At 37.6% G+C, this 18,265-nt stretch overlaps 2 protein-coding genes across 18 annotated transcripts in view; one reads left to right on the forward strand and one right to left on the reverse strand.

Moving 5' to 3' along the window:
- Window positions 1–7,469, reverse strand: part of LOC112559080 (mediator of RNA polymerase II transcription subunit 25-like) — a 31,532-nt gene extending 24,063 nt beyond the window's left edge. For all 12 annotated transcript variants that reach the window (XM_025229989.1, XM_025229988.1, XM_025229979.1 and 9 more), the window contains exons 1-6: window positions 7,214–7,469; window positions 6,953–6,998; window positions 2,288–2,412; window positions 1,627–1,725; window positions 1,063–1,183; window positions 779–844 (exon numbers count right to left, since the gene is read on the reverse strand). In XM_025229989.1, coding sequence (XP_025085774.1) covers window positions 779–844; window positions 1,063–1,183; window positions 1,627–1,725; window positions 2,288–2,412; window positions 6,953–6,998; window positions 7,214–7,335 — 579 coding nt within the window. In that variant the 5' untranslated portion in view covers window positions 7,336–7,469. The remainder of the gene's footprint in view (window positions 1–778; window positions 845–1,062; window positions 1,184–1,626; window positions 1,726–2,287; window positions 2,413–6,952; window positions 6,999–7,213) is intronic.
- LOC112559082 (protein lin-7 homolog C-like) lies at window positions 7,470–17,802 on the forward strand. Of its 6 annotated transcripts, none has more exons than XM_025229995.1 (7): window positions 7,470–7,583; window positions 8,290–8,331; window positions 11,912–12,060; window positions 13,035–13,244; window positions 14,718–14,772; window positions 15,442–15,581; window positions 17,419–17,802. In XM_025229995.1, exons 1-6 carry the CDS (start codon window positions 7,547–7,549, stop codon window positions 15,555–15,557), a joined length of 609 nt encoding a protein of 202 aa, XP_025085780.1. In that variant the 5' UTR covers window positions 7,470–7,546; the 3' UTR covers window positions 15,558–15,581; window positions 17,419–17,802. The 6 variants fall into 6 exon arrangements, with proteins under 6 accessions (XP_025085780.1, XP_025085778.1, XP_025085776.1 ...); XM_025229993.1 differs by lacking the exon at window positions 17,419–17,802 and adding an exon at window positions 14,940–15,045 and having other exon boundaries at window positions 7,560–7,688; window positions 15,442–15,563; XM_025229991.1 differs by having other exon boundaries at window positions 7,563–7,688; window positions 15,442–15,598.
- The last annotated feature ends 463 nt before the right edge of the window (window positions 17,803–18,265 follow it).

The following is an 18,265-nucleotide window of genomic DNA, read 5'->3' on the forward strand; positions in this document are numbered from 1 at the left end:
AGTCATCCATACAATAAACATAAGTGTCAGTAAACAAGTAACACCATAGAAAAGTGTTTATCAAGAACTGAGAAGTGGGCAGAACAGCACTCTTGATTATGCATATTCTTTCCCATGCATGTTACAGCAGGAAAGGCATGCACAGGAAAAACATATTATCACAGTCTAACATGTGGAAATCTTTGAAGATCAGAGCCATTTAACTATGCATCCCTGTGATTAATGCTATTTTTAAATTACAGGTTTAAAATTAATTTTTAGCATTAGTACTTGTGCAAAATGTGAAAGAATAGCAGCAGGACAATGAAGTTAGTTTTCAGGACAATTATGGGTTTCATCAATAAAACAGACCTGAAAATAAAGAGAAAATATTTACTGAAATATTTATCTCTTTCCTTGTAAGCAATTTTAACACTACCTAATCTCTTACACATTTACCACTGAATCATATTTCATAAAGTGGTTTATAAGTTCTAGAATGTTTCATTCTTAAAAAGTGTTCCGGATTAGATTTTATCTTCAGGCTGTAACAGGTCTGTCAAGCTGATGATCGCTATCCTGAAAACTGCAATGTACATACCCATCGTAGGCATGTAACTATTGCATCTATGATAGGTTCTTGTTTTGCAGGAAAGAGGTCGTCTGACAACGTAACCTCCAGACTACAAATACTATTCTAAAATTTTTTTTTATTAAATTGTTATGAAATGACTAATTATAATTTTTTCAAAAAAACAAGTATTTAATAATTAGGCATAAAAGAAACTTTCATACTCACAGCATCAAACATTTTCTGAAGCACTGGAATCTTTCGAGGAGAGATAATGGAGAAGTGAATTCCACGCTGTAACAAGTGAGATGCATAAATGATGATTTATGTGATCTCTCTAGCACCACAACCACAAAGATCAATATGGAAAGACTGGATTAATGAATTAACTGGAATAAAAAGTGGCCATTCAAATATCCTATATTTAAATTATCCACAAACTTAAAAGCTGACAAGCACAAAAACCCTGGACTGTATGGCATCTGTGTAAATAACGTAAATATTCTTTTTACCTTTCCCAACATACTGGCAAGCTGTTCACTGTTGAAGCCACGGTAATCATTGCTCTCTTCTGCTCCCATGTGATATGGTGGTGAATTGCACACAAGGATGCAGTGCCGCTGAGTGGTGACTCTGCATGAACAGAATACAATGAGAAATAATGACTTGGTCTTCTACACAGTGGTACATTTATTTTTACTTCTTTAGCGTGTGAGACTAAAGAGGTCTTTAAAACAAATTAAACAAAGAAACTCTACAGAGAATATGTTGTGTAATAAAGAAGAGTAGGTTAAGTGTTGTACGCAGGTGGAATTTGGTAGCAGTTCACAAATACATTACAAAAGTTATGCTTTACCAATGCATTAAAGAGATTTTTGTGTATGATTATATGAATTCATAAAAAATATATGCACGAGACATGTACCCATGAGAGAAACATTGCTTATGTTGCCTCTTCAATATAAAGTAACAAAACAAGCCCCTATGCTCCTCAGAGGAGCAACAAGGAACAAACTAAAACAAAGCCAACATGGTTTTCAGTGTCCTGTTTTTGAAAGGGCCTAAAGGCCTCTTACCCTGTGTATCGTATGGTCTTGATGTTATCAAACACCTGAAGAGCTGTACTGAGTCCCTCGGCAATATGGCTGCTTCCTTGTCCAGCACCACCAACAAGTCTGAAGATGCAATGCCTTCAACTTAACCATGGACACCTTAATCTCTAAACTGCACATGCATGTACATACTTTGTCTGATATAAATTTAAAATCTTAAAGACCACATCCGAGCTAAAAATTGATAGCGATGGCAACAAAGAATGACTTCACATGACCTCATGGTAGGTAAGACAGATGTTTGTCTAAGGCTGCAAGCATATTATTGCTATCTGTTGGTAGAAATTGGCTCTAAGCGTAGGAAAGACTAACACCAAGACTAAACATTATCCATAGTTACCGATTATCATCGATGTCTAAGACCCTAGACTTATTTGTAATGCAAAAAACGTTAACCATTCAGGTTGGTCTTTAATAAGTCACTATACCTAAGGATAAAACATGCCAGTTTTTTTTATAAATAATGATAATATGCTTTAAACTGTTAACTAATGGCACCATTATTTTTTCAACCAAAATTTCTAGCTATATTCTATGCCTCTGTCAACCCTTTTAAAAACAAAGTGTGAAGCTGAGCATAAGCATCATTTTATTTAATGGTGAGCTGCTGGAAAACTATACATACTCAAGACTCTGCAAGTAGGTGATTAACTCATGGATACTGGTAGTTGGAGAAGTACAGGTAGCTGCAGGTTCTGGGGCAATGTCCCCTGCATTAAAGGTCACCACACAGTACAATGTGCAGCTGTACTGTATACAAACAAAAACAGGATGAAACATCAACTAATTTTGCCAAATGATAAAGTAGATTGATATTGTTACTGTCTTCCTTTGACCAACAATCATCTCTAAATGCTTTAAACATTGTGTTCTCTTTATAGTTATAACCAAAGAAAGTCCAGGTAAATTCACACCTGGACCCACATGCATGTAGACCAGAGAAGGGGTTTAAACGAATGTAGCGCTGATCAGGGTGAATAGCAGCTAAAAATTTGTATGCATGGGAGTCCGGAGAACCTCTCCAGCCTGGCAGATTGCGTTTAAAGTTATTGGTGCTTTCAGGGCAGAATAATTCGCTACTTGAGAGGAAACATGGCGACCCTCATTGTGTTCAGTGGCAACAATGCCTATTGTTGAGACGAAACCGGGTGTTTCAGGATAGATCACACCTGTCTGAAGTGTTTGACGACTTAGAATTGCATTACAAAACTCATTTTAGACGAGAAACATTCTAGCACTGACCGCTGAAGTGGCATGCAAGATCGCTGTCACCAATCTGCAAGGTACACTAACATCTTTACTCCAAGTGCTTATCACTCTACATTATTTTGCCACATCAAGCTTTCAAGAAGTGTGTGGCGAATTTACTGATATATACAAATCGATTATTAGTCATACTGTGGCAAGAGTCACCAATGTTTTGTATCAGCAAGCGCCTAAAGAAATTTTATTACCGTATCAAGGTTGTGCTGAAAAGACAAAGATGCAGACACACCAGGGCTATGAATTTCCAAAAGTAATGGATTTATCAACAGTAACTTGAGTAACTTGAATTCAGGCTCCAACTCAAAATAAATTTTATTTCGGATGTGGGGTGGAGGGAACAAGCACTGTTAGTGGTACCCACTGCCCCAAACAAGCGCTCCCGTGACGTTTACAACACAAAACCACTTAAACAAGGCTTTATACAGTAAATGGGAGATGTGTCATAACCACGAAACATCATAACTCGGGACTGACGTAACCCGAGGACTGCCTGTATATACATAGGGTGTGTGTGTGGGGGGGGTCATATATATGTGTGTGTATGTGGCTTATACATATATATACAAATATATGAGTATGTGTGGTGGTGGGGGGGGAATTTTATATATACACATATATATATATAGAGATATGAGTATGTGTCGGGGGGGGGGGGTATATATATATAAGCAGATATGAGTCTATGAGTTTAGGGGTTAAATCTATGTAAATGTCAGGGGTGGGGGTGGGTTTAACTTTATATATATATATAAGCAGATATAAGTATGCATGTGGAGCATGGGTAAATATAAATATAAGCAGGTGTATGCATAAGGGTTATATATATATAAGCAGATAAAAGTATGTATATATATGTGCATGCATCTGTGTTTAGGTAAGAATAGCATAGAGGGGCAGAAACATCTCCCTCCAAAACTTTTCTTTTGTTTACATGTTAATATACTTTGATTTATTTGATTACATATGCAGTGATGTGATACGCATTAAAAGGCTAGAAGAAGGAAAGAACAAATGAGTGAGGCAAAAAATTAGCTTTTAATGTATTAACTGTTTCAAACTCACCAGTGAATATGTGTGTAGGTGAGTGAGGGACATTGCATATAAAGATATACAGTAACACGTGTGAATGTATATATATATATATTTTTAATATCTCAATTCCCTTTAAAGGATGAAAAAAATTAAGATTCTTGAATCATAAGCTTCAGAAAGTGATGACACCCTGAAAAACATGAACTATGTGCATGAATACAGACGTAAGGGATGAAACAAGCACTGCTAGATTACACAAAATATTTCTTCAAGAATTCTTAAAGACTAAGTAAAAGGTTATCAAATCAAATTCCCACAAATACAAACACTGGTTAATGATAGGAACAGTTTGAACACTATTGCCCATGTTAGTTGTAAGATCATTGGCAAGCCTTACGCTATGCCACAATGCAGAAAACTTAATATATACAAAATCCTTTCCTTTATCATTTCAACTGCAAAATAGTAAGTGAAAGGTGTGTATGTGTGTGAAGGGTATGGTCTTAGATGTAGGATTTTTTTTTTACAAGCCATTCTTTTATGATGTACCACTTTTTTTTATAACTGAGCACTTGCTTTGTAACTTAGCAGACTTATAGTTAACCTAATAATTATTTAATAATGCTTGTCATTTGTCAATGACATTATATTTTGTGTGTTCAGATCACCATGTTCAGTAAATTTATTAAGCAGTTGTCAATATATACTACAATGTTGCCCTCTCCAAACGCCATTGTGTGTGTTTAGCATGTGTGTAGACACTCTTTAAATGCCATTAACTCCTCCATCGAGAGGTGTGTACTAGTCACTTGCTCTCAACTGTTAAATAATGCATCATCTGGGTTATCAGTGTAATGATGTAACAAATTTAATACAAGCTTTGACTGAACAGGCTATATTTGTAAATATTTACATTTCAAGGCTCTTCATTTATCTTTGCATTCAGGAGACTTCTCTGTGCCAACCCACAAACATTCACCTTTTGCGTGATGACTCCCCATGAAATCTCTTTTTTTTTATGTTGAATCAGTGTCACCATGATTACCAAATAAAACATAGTGCTTGAGGGAGATCTCCACAAGCAATGTTGAAACACTGAAGTTAGCATTGCTCACATGTTTATTTAATAAACATTTTAAATTTTTGCACATTTAATATCGTCATCTGATGCAACTCGCTTTTGTAGTTGACTTATCACAAACTCATCTACTCTGAGAATTCCTTTTGCCAGCTCCTTTGCTTATTTTCTTCATCTCCTATGCCGCTCTAGTAATTATGCAATCACGCCAGGATCGACTACAATAGGGTCAAATACCTAACATTGAGACAATCACTTCCTAATTAAGTATCGACGCCTCGAGATGACAGCTCGAAGGAAGAACGAGGTGACAATAGGAAGTAGTTAGCCTTCCTTTACCTTCACTGACATGCCATTGGGTTTTCGCCACTTCTAAAAATAGTAGAAGTCCCCACTGCCAGTCGCGGAAAGCTAATGGAGACCGATGAGCTCTGTGCATGCGGAATCTGAATAGGCGAATAGGCCGTAAGTGCAGCTAGCACTCCACGAGTAGCAGGTAAATGGAGTTGTCCTCGTTCAATTTACATGTATACAGGGCCTGAGTCACTAACTGTATAGGACTATATGCAAGCAATTGACAAAGATGTGCCAAATAAAGCTATGTATAGAAGGCGATGTGCTATTAACCATAAAATCTCATCTCCATACATCTTAGATTATTGAGGTTGTCTTAACTCTGCAGAGGGGATATGGACAGCCAAGAGGCTTCAGCTGGTTTATAACAAGTGTCAGCACAGCTGTTGACATTGGACAATGGGTACCTGACTCTGCAGAGGTTGGGGAAAGTAAGTTAGTGAGGGAGAGAATGTGGGCTCAGCCCTCACAGAAAAGTGACTCCAAGAAAAATGCAGTAATACCTCACACTTCAATTATCAAAAGGTTATGGGATTATCTTTCCATTTTACCTACTGTCACAGATCTGATTTTTTTTTTTTTTTTTTGAACATTTGGATGGGAAAGGAACAAGAAACAAGAAAAGGTTGGTGGACAGGGAGTGCTTTGGGTGAGAGAGTTTGTGAGCAGATATAATGTAGTCACTGAAAGGCTCCATTAATATAAATTGTGATTGTTAGAGCCAAAGCCATTCATTTTAGCTGCTGTTTTATGTTTTGTTCTTGAGTAGTCTACCTCTAGACAAGGTCAGGAAAACTCATTGTAAGTCTCAACCAGACTTAATTTGTGAAGTGAGGTGTCTGCAACAAAGAATCTTTATTTTCAGGCTGATGTTTTTTTTTAAAGTTTCTGTCAAAAGGGTATATCATGCAATGTAAATTATTAAATGGGTATATTTTATGGGTAGTATCATAAAGCTGAATGATTGTTAGATGCTGAAGGCATTTTTCTGTTGAGGTTTATATTGTTTTTGTTTTATTTCACATGTTGGTACACTGGATCTTGCTAAGGCTTTGAGAAGGCTTCAATTGGAATAAAGACTGTTATGTGTGCATTTGTTCATATTGGAGCTCTGGTTCTGGGGAGGAAGCTTCAAAGAGAACATTCAATAAAAGGGCTAGTCTGTGTTTTATGAAGGAAAATATAATTTACTTTAATGTATAATTGTAGTTGTACTCAAATCATTTTGTTTCCTCAAGAATTTTTGATGATAAACTTATTTGTTTTAATTTAGATTTTGTTGGTGTTTTATCTCATCTGAAAATAACTGTTGAGTTGCACGTTACACTGACTGAGCTTATACAATGGGAGTGGACTTTGAAGGAATGACCATAGTTTTAAACTGACTACTATATTTTCAAAATTTGCTAGCTAGCTACTGAAGGCAGCAGCAGTGCTTCTTGTGACTTGTGAAGCAGTGTCTTAGACAAACACAAATAAAATTTGTTTTTAAATCAAAATTAAGCCATGCAAGCGACATAAAATAACTTTAACGATTAGATTGCATTATTATCGACATACATCATGACCATAATCTGTAGGATCAGGTGGGCCATTGTTGAAGTATCTGCAATAACAAAAAAATCTGTAGATACCAAAACGTTTTATCACTTAAAAGTCAAAAATGGTATCGTACTAACGGCAACACAGGACATTATAGTAAATATATATCCTATGGCAAATACCTTAAAGTGTTTTTATTATTTAATACAGAGTGATCGATTAATGATAGTGTTATATGTCTGACTGTACAACTAATCAGCACATATTTCATTTACTTACTCAAGCGTTGGCTGAACGTACGACTTCATAAGCAAGTCGAAGTATGGCACAAGATTTGCCGTCTTTTCCACCACAAAAACAACATCGTATACAGGAGACGGGTCAGCGTCTTTAGCCACCATTGTAAAACAGTTAAATAAATGAGTTCAGGCAGATGTTCACGGGGGATAAGGAAGAAATATTAGAACCAAGGCATCGGTTCACAGAAAGCAATACCGCCTTGCTATCTGTAAAGTTGTCTTCTCCTTCGTCTAAACCAGAGCCTCGTTCTCAAAAGGTTGGGAAACCACCCAGAGGCTGCGAGAGTCAGCGGAAGTAATCGTAACATTGAAGATGGCCTCCGTTTGCGAACCGCTTACTCTTGAAAGAGGTTTGCACTAAGAGTTTTTAATTTCTTTCATGCAGCACTGTGCTAAATTTAAGGTTTTGAGGGTTTACTCCCCCAGAGTGCATTTAATCTTAATAAATCTTCCAGGTAAATATGTGATTGTAATGCTATTTACGTTTTTGGACATCCCCTTCCTTTTCATCTCGATTTCCGGGTTTTTGTTGATTTTAGCGTATCTAGCTGTAAATAATGCACAATCTGCTAAGTCCAAGAATTGCAGACTACGCTTTAAATTTTGAGAAAAATTTTTCTGCTTACAGGAACAGGAGTTTTTCAGTGTTCAAAAATACCACACCTGATACCTCATCGAGAAATTAGGAAATACTGTCACTAGATGAGAATTCTTATCTGTGGTAGCCATCACTAAATCAGTAATTTGAGACGTGTAATTTCTGTAGGGAAGGCAAGCTTTGCAGTCGAAAGTTACGGTACAAATGCGTTACGATGACCATCCCCGCTTCCACTTACCCTTTTCATCAGTTAATTAAGCCAGACATCCCGCATCGAATTCCACCCACCCCGTCCCTGAACGCCCACAGTGCGAAATTGCCTTTATATGGAATTACGTCTCCAACAGCTCAACAAAAACAATGTAATAAGGCGATTCTTTAATTTCTGGTCTGCTCAGTCAATATAACATGTGTCTTGTGGCTCCATGCTTCAATAAATGTTACTGATTCTTTTACAGATATCATGAGAGCTATTGAGTTGCTTGAAATCTTGCAGAAAAGTAAGTGTTTATATAATTTTTTAAAATTCAACTATTAATAATAAGCACATCATTGAGATATACATCTAAAAAGTGTCAAAAAATTTCAAAGATAATGTCTTTTGATTTTATGACTTTATTAACTTGATGGAAAGGGTTATTATGATTGCAGATTTATTAGATCCTCTGACTGCATGATTGTTCAGATACACTTATTTGTGTGGGTGAGTCAACATCAAATCATGACTCATCCAAAGACAGCTTTACCCTTGCAGGACCAAACTGATACTATGCCAAAAGAAAAATGAATCAGCAATGACAACACTCGTTATTAATGTCAGATATTGCCAACAAAGCCATATTTTGTTTGAGGTTACCTTTCTTTGGTAGCTTGACCAGGTGGCCTAGTTTCCAGTCTGTTGGTACTAGCTCTTGTTCCCAGATCTTAAAAGGGGCAGTAAAAATGTTGTTGCTGTTGTTTCTGGATCTGCCGTTAGTGCTTTGTGTATGCCATCCAGGCCTACTGCTTTATCACTTTTCATGCTTTTGGTACCTTTGATGATTTCTGTCTTAGTTGGAGGGCTGGTGTTGATGTGAAGTGCAGTTGCTGGTGGCATGTCAGGTAAGGATGGTGGACGAGGTCGATTCAAGATCTGTTTGAAGTGTTCCATCCAGCAGCCTCTTTGTCCTGTATCATTTGTTATGGTCTTGCCATCTTTGTCTTTCACTGGCTTGTTCGGTTTAATGTTCTTGCCTGACAACAGAGTTTGTGTTATTTCGTATAGTCGCTTCATGTTTCCCTATATAGCTGCTGTCTCTGCTTCTTCTATCAGTTCATGGGTGAAGCGTCTCTTGTCCTTCCTGACAGACCTCTTCACTTGGCGGTTGGGTTCCCAATATTCATCTCTGAGACCTTCCTTCTCTGGCTGATCTTGACGCTGGTTGAGCCTCTGTTTCATTCCCTTTCTTAATTCAATCTTTGCCCAGGTCTCTGGAGTCATCCATTCCTTGTGTTTTCCAGGTCCCTATCCTGGTTCTTGCCTTGGTCGTCAAAATATGAGTAGGCGAGCTGGCTTCCTTAAGGCTTTGACCAAAATATGTCCTAAGCTCTTCTAGGGCAGAATCTTCCTGACCAGGCCCTTGTTGTGGTACTGTTTCAGTTTCTGTAAGAGCTTTATTTTCCTTTTTACATGAGTGTGTGGCTAGCCCAAAGCAAAACCCACAACCTGGAGGGCCAGGATGTAACATTTTAGTCTGGCCTGTCCCCTGACAGACCTGGGGCTGTAGTCACATCGCACTGACATTTTCCTCGTCGCTAAACCTCTAACCCCCTGAGAGCTGGCCGGTCGCCAGGCGAGCGCCATGCGTGCGAGAAATGTCACCTGTTTGACCGCAGGTCAGCAATCTGGCCGTCGTCACCCCAACCTTGATGGAATACCAAGGGAACTTCAAGTGTCTGCATGCGCGAACCAACTTGTAGTACACGCACAGGTTTTCCCCAACAATCGGAGGAGGACAATTTAACATCTTTTCACATCGCGCTCTTGATGCAAAGCTGAAATACGCATCATTTTGTGTGTATGGTATATAAAGTATTATGTTCTATTAAAATCTATTTGATATGTTTCCGTTATCTTCAGTTTTTTTGGCAAATAGTATTTGAGAAGGCATCCAAGTCAGTATCGTTGACAGTGACTAGCAAGGGACTTAAACTGACTGAAAAAGAACCAAGTGTTTGTGAGAAAGGCTCGTGAGTATAGCGTACGAAGTCCTTAGTCTGTAGATAAAATGACAACATTGGTACTGCATACCTTTTTTTATTTGTGCCGTTACAATTCAGCTCAAATAGGCCACACATTTCTATGTTTATGTCATTGTGAGCAATAGGAGGGAAGAAAGACGAAGATAATATACCACCATATAAAAAGCTGAGAAGGCGAATTAAACAAATATACTAACTAGCCTGATACATGCTGACTAATGCATTGTACAACATGTATTAGATGCAGCATCAGTGTATACTGCTCCTTCTTACATAAAACATTTGTGTACAGGTACTTCCTGCTTTTTATTATTTGTGCAGATATGCCTTCAAAGACTGACCCTAGTGACAGCGGAACTTGTGTCAAAACTAAGCAACTGTCACTGGAGGCTTTGTATTTTCTTCAGTTTCTCGTGACTCGGTTAATACTGTAGCCAGCCGTTCTTTGGGAGACGCCTGCTAGATCAGCACACACACACTACACACACAGATAACACACACAGACACACACACATTCTGAAAGGCACCAGTTACATAAAAACAAAGGGCAAGACACACTTGCAATGTCGGTGTAACATTGCACCCCCAATTTGTAATTACTAAGTCCGCTTGTATGTCATTGACAATCTCCAGGATGTCATCGAAATGTTAATCGTTGATAGAGGGCTAAATCATCCCATGCATCAATGGGATTAGTTTGATCGCGAAATATTCTGTTTCTGCGAATCTTTCTGTCCGCGTCATACAGCATTAAGTGTACAGCAGCCATCTTTAGCGAGCCCCACGTGAGTTACAGGTGCCAAGGGCCATCTCTGCACTTAGGGGCGGAACCACCCGCTAGCGCAGTTGAAAGAGGAGGCATTTCTCGGCCTTTACCGCACATAAAGGGTGGGTGGACCTTTGATGGCCCCTAAGTGACCTAGCGGCGCGACGTGACTACGGCCCCTGTTCAGCTTGGTTAGATCTGCCAGGAGCACAAGGCTCCTGCCAACATAGCTCTGTGAATTGAAAAGCCATGCAAACCACCACACCACTACAATGTAAGTTGCACCAACTTGTGGTGGATGAAGGGATATAGATGGTAGTAAGTTCAGAGAGGTATCAAGGACCACTACCAGGCACAGCAGGAGAATGTTTATAGGCTACAGTATATGATTAGAGACTGTTAGCTGCTGAAGAGAGTGAATGATGTTGTTATATGCTAGATCTAGAGGATCTGCAGATAAGCAGCATTTTTCAGCATCCTTTGAAGTCTGACAAAAAGATATTTGAGAATACCTCCCAAAAGAGAATTATAGTACAGTCGGACCTCAATAAGTCGACCTTCCCTAAGTCGAAAACCTCCCTATATCGAATTAATTGTTAGTTCCCAGCCAAATATCTGCACTTACTACGCCATTTTCCCTAACTAAAAAATTCCGTAAGTCGAATTTTTTGGGGGGTCCCTTTGAGTTCGACTTATTGAGGTCCAACTGTAGTTGATTCTGAAAAGGACTCAAAAATCACCTTGGGTGGTAGCTGATGCCGTGGCAGCCAGAGAAGGAACAAACATCAAAGACGGCTGGTCATCCTGGACAGGAATGTTTACTTTTGCCCAAAATAGGCAAGAGTGGCGAGCCCTGTCAGCTGCCATGACTTCATATGCTTCTCTCAATGTCAGGTGCTAGTCAGCGGACAACTGATGAGTTCACTGTGTCACCATTCTGTTCTGAATCCTCTAGGTCTTTATGTTGAGTCAAGGTCAAAATGGCTGGGTCACTGTGATTCGGGGTTGATTCTAGTCTTGCCCCCTGTGGGTACTGATATTTGTATCTATTCATGTCCATTTGTGCTTTTCAGGTGGGGATTTTCCAACACCTAAGCTTCAAGCTTTGCAGAGAATCCTACAAAGTGATTTTCTGCATGCTGTTCGAGAAGTTTATGAAAATATTTATGAGACAGTAGATATCAGTGGCAGCCCTGAAGTTCGAGCCAATGCAACTGCTAAGGTAGGCTTATGTGAGATACAGCTAAGCTGTGTAAGTAGTTTGGCACTAGGCATGCTAGACATTAGCATAATGTAGATGGCATTCCTGTTGATTGATGTATGAAAAGTCAAGAACCAAAATAACAAAATTAGTTTGCTCTGTGAATTTTGTTGAAGAAAGATCAAAATTCTGTTTCTGAAACTGCAGGTTGTTTTATAAATTTGATGTTAAGCATAGCAAGCTGTAAACAATTGTTAATAATAAATGGGCAATTTACAGGAATGGGAAGTAGCTGTAGTCTAGTTAGAAAGTAAAAAGTAGCTTGGCTACATTTTGGCTACTTTCATGACCATTCGTCAATTTGTGTGTACTTTGATATTTGTGTATATTGCTACAGCCAGCTGGGCACAGCTAACTTTTTATAACATCAGGCTTTTAAAAGTATCCAAAAAGAAGCTGACTGCATTTTAAAAGTAGCTGGCTACTTTTTGGAAAATTGTAGCTGAGTGTAGCCGGCTACATTTTGAAAAAAAGTAGCTGTAGTCTAGCCGACTACAAATTAAAAGTAGCTTGCCCAACCCTGGCAATTTATATAGCATAGAAACATAATCCAATAGAAGCAGTCACTAAATGCTTGCTGTGAAAACTAGATTAATGTGTAGTACCTGAACAAAACAGTGAGCAAAAATTTAAATTAAATAAAAAGACAATGACAATACAGAAGTAACTGACACTAGCAACAAAGAGTTAGCTAAAAAAATAACAGGCTACTGACAGAAATCTAATAATGTAAAGTGGAGAAGAGAGAACAGGTTAGTAGTGGGCTGTTTAGGAGGGGTGTTCACAAAAATTATGTCTGTTTAATGCACATTTAAAGGATTCAGTGTCTATTGGAAAACCATCTCAAGGCATGCACAAATAAATTTTAAATTGATTTTTTTTTTCCTTATATTCATGTACCATATAATAATGTTTTGCTTTTTCTAATTTGCTAGGCAACAGTAGCAGCATTTGCAGCCAGTGAAGGTCATGCCCACCCAAGAGTTGTGGAGCTGCCCAAAACAGAAGAGGGTCTAGGCTTCAATGTGATGGGAGGGAAAGAGCAAAATTCACCAATTTACATATCTCGAATCATTCCTGGAGGTGTAGCTGACCGACTTAATTGCCTCAAACGTGGTGATCAGCTGCTCTCTGTTAACGGAGTGGTATGTGCTGTACCAATGGCTAGACGCCTAGTACTTCTGCTATTTCTTTTGTCAATATCTAGCAGTATTGTCAGCCTCTAGTTCATATGCAGATGGGTTCAAGATAAGTGTACAAAAAGGCTCATCAGTCTGAATGTCAACATTCTGTATGAGAAATAATACCCGTAGGCTTTGTAAATCTTAGATTTTACCGAAGATCACCATTCAAAAGCAACATAAGGGGAAGAAAGGAATCTTCTTTTCTACTATAACAATATCTGTTCCTGCAGTACTTCAAGAAAACAAAATCAAACATCCTTTATTTTTATATTTTCCTTATGGTAACAAGGCTGAGGGTGCTTGTGGTCTGTTTTTTGTGTTTGGGTGAAAGCTTTGTGATATTCTTGTCAAGATCTAGGTCTGTGTGACTATACTTTTGGAAACATGAACTAATTTGATTTTAATGCAGTAACATCCTGCCATTTCGTTTACATTAAATTTATTTATTTCAGCAATCATCATTTGTTACATCAGTGCCTTTAATGTGATCAAGTAGTGCTGTTTGTTTGGCTTCTCTCTTCTTTTTGATGCCACAAAAATATAAAAATTCTGTTCAGATTTACACCCTTACTGTACATGTTTCAGAGCTAAATACATGATCCAGATATAGTATACTATCTTCCTATTCGCAAAAGAAATATTCCTGCCTAATATTAAGGATCAGACAAGGGATGTGGCTTAATATAGGTATCACTTAGAACCCTACGGACTCACACACTGAACATGATTTATAAAACTCATGTTGCCTGGGTGCCTGTCAGTTAGTCAACAGTCAGTCAGCACCACAGCAAATAACAACCATTTTTCATCAAGGGGGTAATAAATGTTGCCGGTTTTCTCTCTCTCTTACTGACTCATTTCACTTACTTTCTTGAATAGAGGATCTGATGAAATAATGTTCATGTAAAATTTTGCTCAGACTATCAGATTTGTTCTAACTCCAAGCAGGATACTTACTTTGCCCACTTGATGTCTCATGACAGTGTGCACTGAGTACATAGCAAATCAAAGGACAAGGGGCAGAAGAAAAGAGTCACATCCCCTTGCCATTTTGTGAAGGGAGAAATAATTCTTTGTAGTGATGCATGCCGCCATAAAAGTTGCTGGCTTCACCCCTTTCTTCCTCCTTTGTCTGTTTCTTGTCTCACAATAGAGGCAGGTTGTAATTGATTCTCTGTAGAGGACATTTTTTCCATTTTAGCCATCAGTAATATTTAGAATGTATACAAAAATAATAAAAATAAGCTTGCTGAAAAGGAAAGGAATATTCAAGAAAAAATTTTTTTGAGATTTGGTGGATTTTTTGAATAATTCTCATCAAGAACCTTCATGCCACACACCTGCATATGCACATGCTCTACTACACTTTCCTTTATATATATATAAAGATACAGAACTGTGGTATTAAAAAATGTTCATAAACTCTATGTGCAGTCAGTTGAGGGAGAATACCATGAGAAGGCTGTAGAACTGCTGAAGCAAGCCCAAGGTGAGTACAGAACTATTTGTTTGAAAATTATTTCTTATCGGATTTCTTTTTCCCATTGGATGAAGATTATTTTACGTAATTGTAGTATTTTTCTGATATTTTTAATTATTGTTTTACAAGCTACTTCTAAAATAAACATAATTGCACATGTTTGTGTCTGTTTCTAGGTTTGAGTTTCTTCTTATTTTTTGTCAAAGACTTCACCCTGTACCATTGTGGTGTTTGGAAAAATGTCTCCAGATTTCTGTTAATTTTTCCCATACTGCTATGAAGGTATTAAGTTGCTCTACAAATGGTATAAACGACATTTTCCTTTTTTACTGCATGGTTGGAAGGACTTTGCAGTGATTGAGAATGAAATGAAGTCACCTCAGTAACCATTCTTGGAAAAAATGCTTAGTTTTTCATTGAGCAATGGTTTAGCTCATTTTTACTGTGTATGTTATCATGCACAGTTGGTGGGATGAGCTATGTTTGTTAACCATATGTGGTTTTGAATCAGTAGCATTTGTCAGTAACATTCATTAGTTTATTTTCCTGCAGCCAGCATCTGATTTAATGTATCCTATGGCAGTTTTACAAAGTACCAGTATGAGCGAAGTCTTGAGTATTTTCTTGTGTTCCTTGGCCATGCAAAATGCACTGTGCCTCACTGTTGTTCACTGCCAGGCTCAGTGAAGTTGGTGGTGCGCTACACACCTCGTGTTCTTGAAGAAATGGAGGCCAGATTTGAGAAGCAGAGGGCTACAGGCAAGAGACTTCAGAGTGCAAAGCACCACACTTAAATTGGTAGTGACGTTTATAAGCAGGTGATCAGCTGCTAATGGTACTGATGACTCAGCTTTCTGCATGGATTATTTTAAACATTGTCTCCCTCTTCTGTTTTCAGTGATAACCTAAGTCACAAAAGACTGTGCTGTTATGCCTGGATAGCTTCTTGCATAACCATTGCAATTATTTTACACCCTGTATCATCAACCTTGCAACATCAGCTGTAGCAGTGCCATAGCTAAAGTCCTTTTTATGTTTAGATGTATGTGCATGCACACCCATGCATGGCACGTGTGTGTGTGTGTGTGCAGTACAGGACTAGAACCAGGAGTCAAGTATTTAGCAGTTCTCAGTGCCTGTGTATGTTTTTTGTTCAGTTACTGAGTGTACTTAAATTTGGTTTATTGGGGCTATTCTTAAAACAGCTTTGTGGACCCAACTGTCACCTATGCTTTCTGCATATTGTAACAGATTTATGTCTTTTCTGTTGATCACTATTATTTTCCTATTTTTAGAACAGTGTGTGTGTATATATATATATGTGTGTAAGAGAGAGAAAGAGGATTTAGGTGTTTCGGTGACAAAAACGCATAACTTCATCCCATTCAGTTTTGTTTGAATGCAATAGATAGAATGTATTTAATTAATTTTTTTTTTTTTTTTTACAAATATTTGGATATAAGGTTTGCATTTGCCTTGAATTTCTATAATAATATGCTTGTACATAAAGGATTAAAGTAAAAAGTGTTGGGGCTTTTCCCATTTGCTATTGCTACTTTTTTTGTTCTGAGTTATTTTTATTCTTTCTTTGTATTATATATTAAGCATGAAAAATGCATGCAACATTTTTCTGTTATCACCAGCTGTTAGAATTAGATATCATATGGCTTATTACACCAAATGGAGTAATATGTTTGATGTGATAAGATGTGCAACTGCTGCGAAAGAAATTAAAACAAAATTAATGTGACCTGTAGTTCTTAACTTACAACCAGGTTACATATTGACTGACATAATTTGATTTGGACCTAAGTAGTTCTGCATTTATACATATTCAGTACATATATGGGTAAAAAGTTTAGGATTTTCAGTCATATCTCTGCACATACACATCAGTTCTGGTGGTTTAATGAGAAGATCAACATTAGACTCTTTGGCAACATTTTTAATGTTTGGAGTTGGAATTTTCACAATAAAGTTATTGTGAAGTACAGAGGACACTCTCTGACTGTTACATATATAAAACTGATGAGAGAGGATAGAAATGTGGGTAGTGAGTGCGTTTAATGGCCAGGCAGTGCATGGGGATGTTAGTGTGTGTCTAAGAGAATGAGGAACACATGTGTTGCTGAGTTGTGCCAAATGTACCACATTTATTTTTTTCACTACTTTATAGTGCATGAATAATAATAAGGTCAAAGTGGTCGTAAGTCAAGAACTTCCTTTTACTGATAAAATTCATTTTGTATAATGGCAAAAATATTTAGAAAGAGGCTTAAACCATTTGTGTTGACCTTGAAGGATGCTACATTACATTTCTTTAAAACATAAAATGCTGCGTGGCTCTGTTTGGTTTATGAGATCAACGCAGTTGATTTTCTGTAATTTGGTTTACTTAGGCTATCCAACACATTGAGACATACCTTGTGTCTGTAAAAAAAAAAAAAAAATCAGACTACAATCAAATTGGCTGTGCAATCCAGTTAATAAATGTTTTGAAAGTTCATTTTCATGTGTGTTAAATGATAAAAAAATTTTCTTCTTAAGTTGTCCCTTTACTGCAACCACAGTGTTTGTCCTTGAATGACTAGTATTCTGGCTATAGATGATGAAAACTAGACAGGATGAAGTAAACTGATGAATTGCGTGTTGCAGGGTCTGTGAAATTGATTGTTCGTTACACCCCGCAAATTCTGGAGGAAATGGAGGCACGATTTGAGCGACACAAAATGGCTCGCAAATAGGCCATCTGAATCTCTACATCATATTTTTATTTAGTGGTTTTTCTCTCACCCTTCTTCATCAGCCAAGGAGGATTATAATTATCATGTTCTAGTTTTTATATCAAACTGGGAGATAGCAGTTGGGTACATTTTAGAGATTTCTTTTTAATGATTCTTGATGTTGAATAACATTTTCACTGAAAATTTTTTTTCTGTAGTTGAACATCTTTCATAACCTTCTATAACATTTCAAGAACTGTAAATTTTGAAAATTGGTTGTAAATGTAATGTCTGAATAAAGATTCACACCCACCTACAAGTCTGTGTTTTTATTCATATTGCCATTTTGCCTGTATTCAAATTGCTTATGCTTGGCAAGAAATCAAGCAAAGGCTCTTAGCTTTCTTAAATGCATCCTTCAAGTGGGAAAACAGAACACTTGTTTTAATATGGAAAAATGTAAGCTGCATCATGTCAATTCAGCATAAGGAGTTACAAACCGGCTCAAACTTCTGTTTTTCTATTCTCATTCCTTCCCCTTGTAGTTTAAGAAATCGCAGAAAGAGGAGTATCCCTGTCACGACACCGCGTAGCATCTCATGTTCACACTCTACCGAGACACCGAGCACACCAGCGGAGTTAGACAATTGCGCGTTCTTTCTCTCCAATAAAAAAAAAATGATTCACCTGTACGAGTCTGCCTATGTTTACTAATCAAAACAAACAAACAAAAATGTCCTAACTATGAAAACACAGTCGAGGAAATCAATGCAATTCAA

The sequence above is a fragment of the Pomacea canaliculata genome, linkage group LG3 (genome assembly GCF_003073045.1).
Source record: "Pomacea canaliculata isolate SZHN2017 linkage group LG3, ASM307304v1, whole genome shotgun sequence".
Classification (NCBI taxonomy): Eukaryota; Metazoa; Mollusca; class Gastropoda; order Architaenioglossa; family Ampullariidae; genus Pomacea; species Pomacea canaliculata.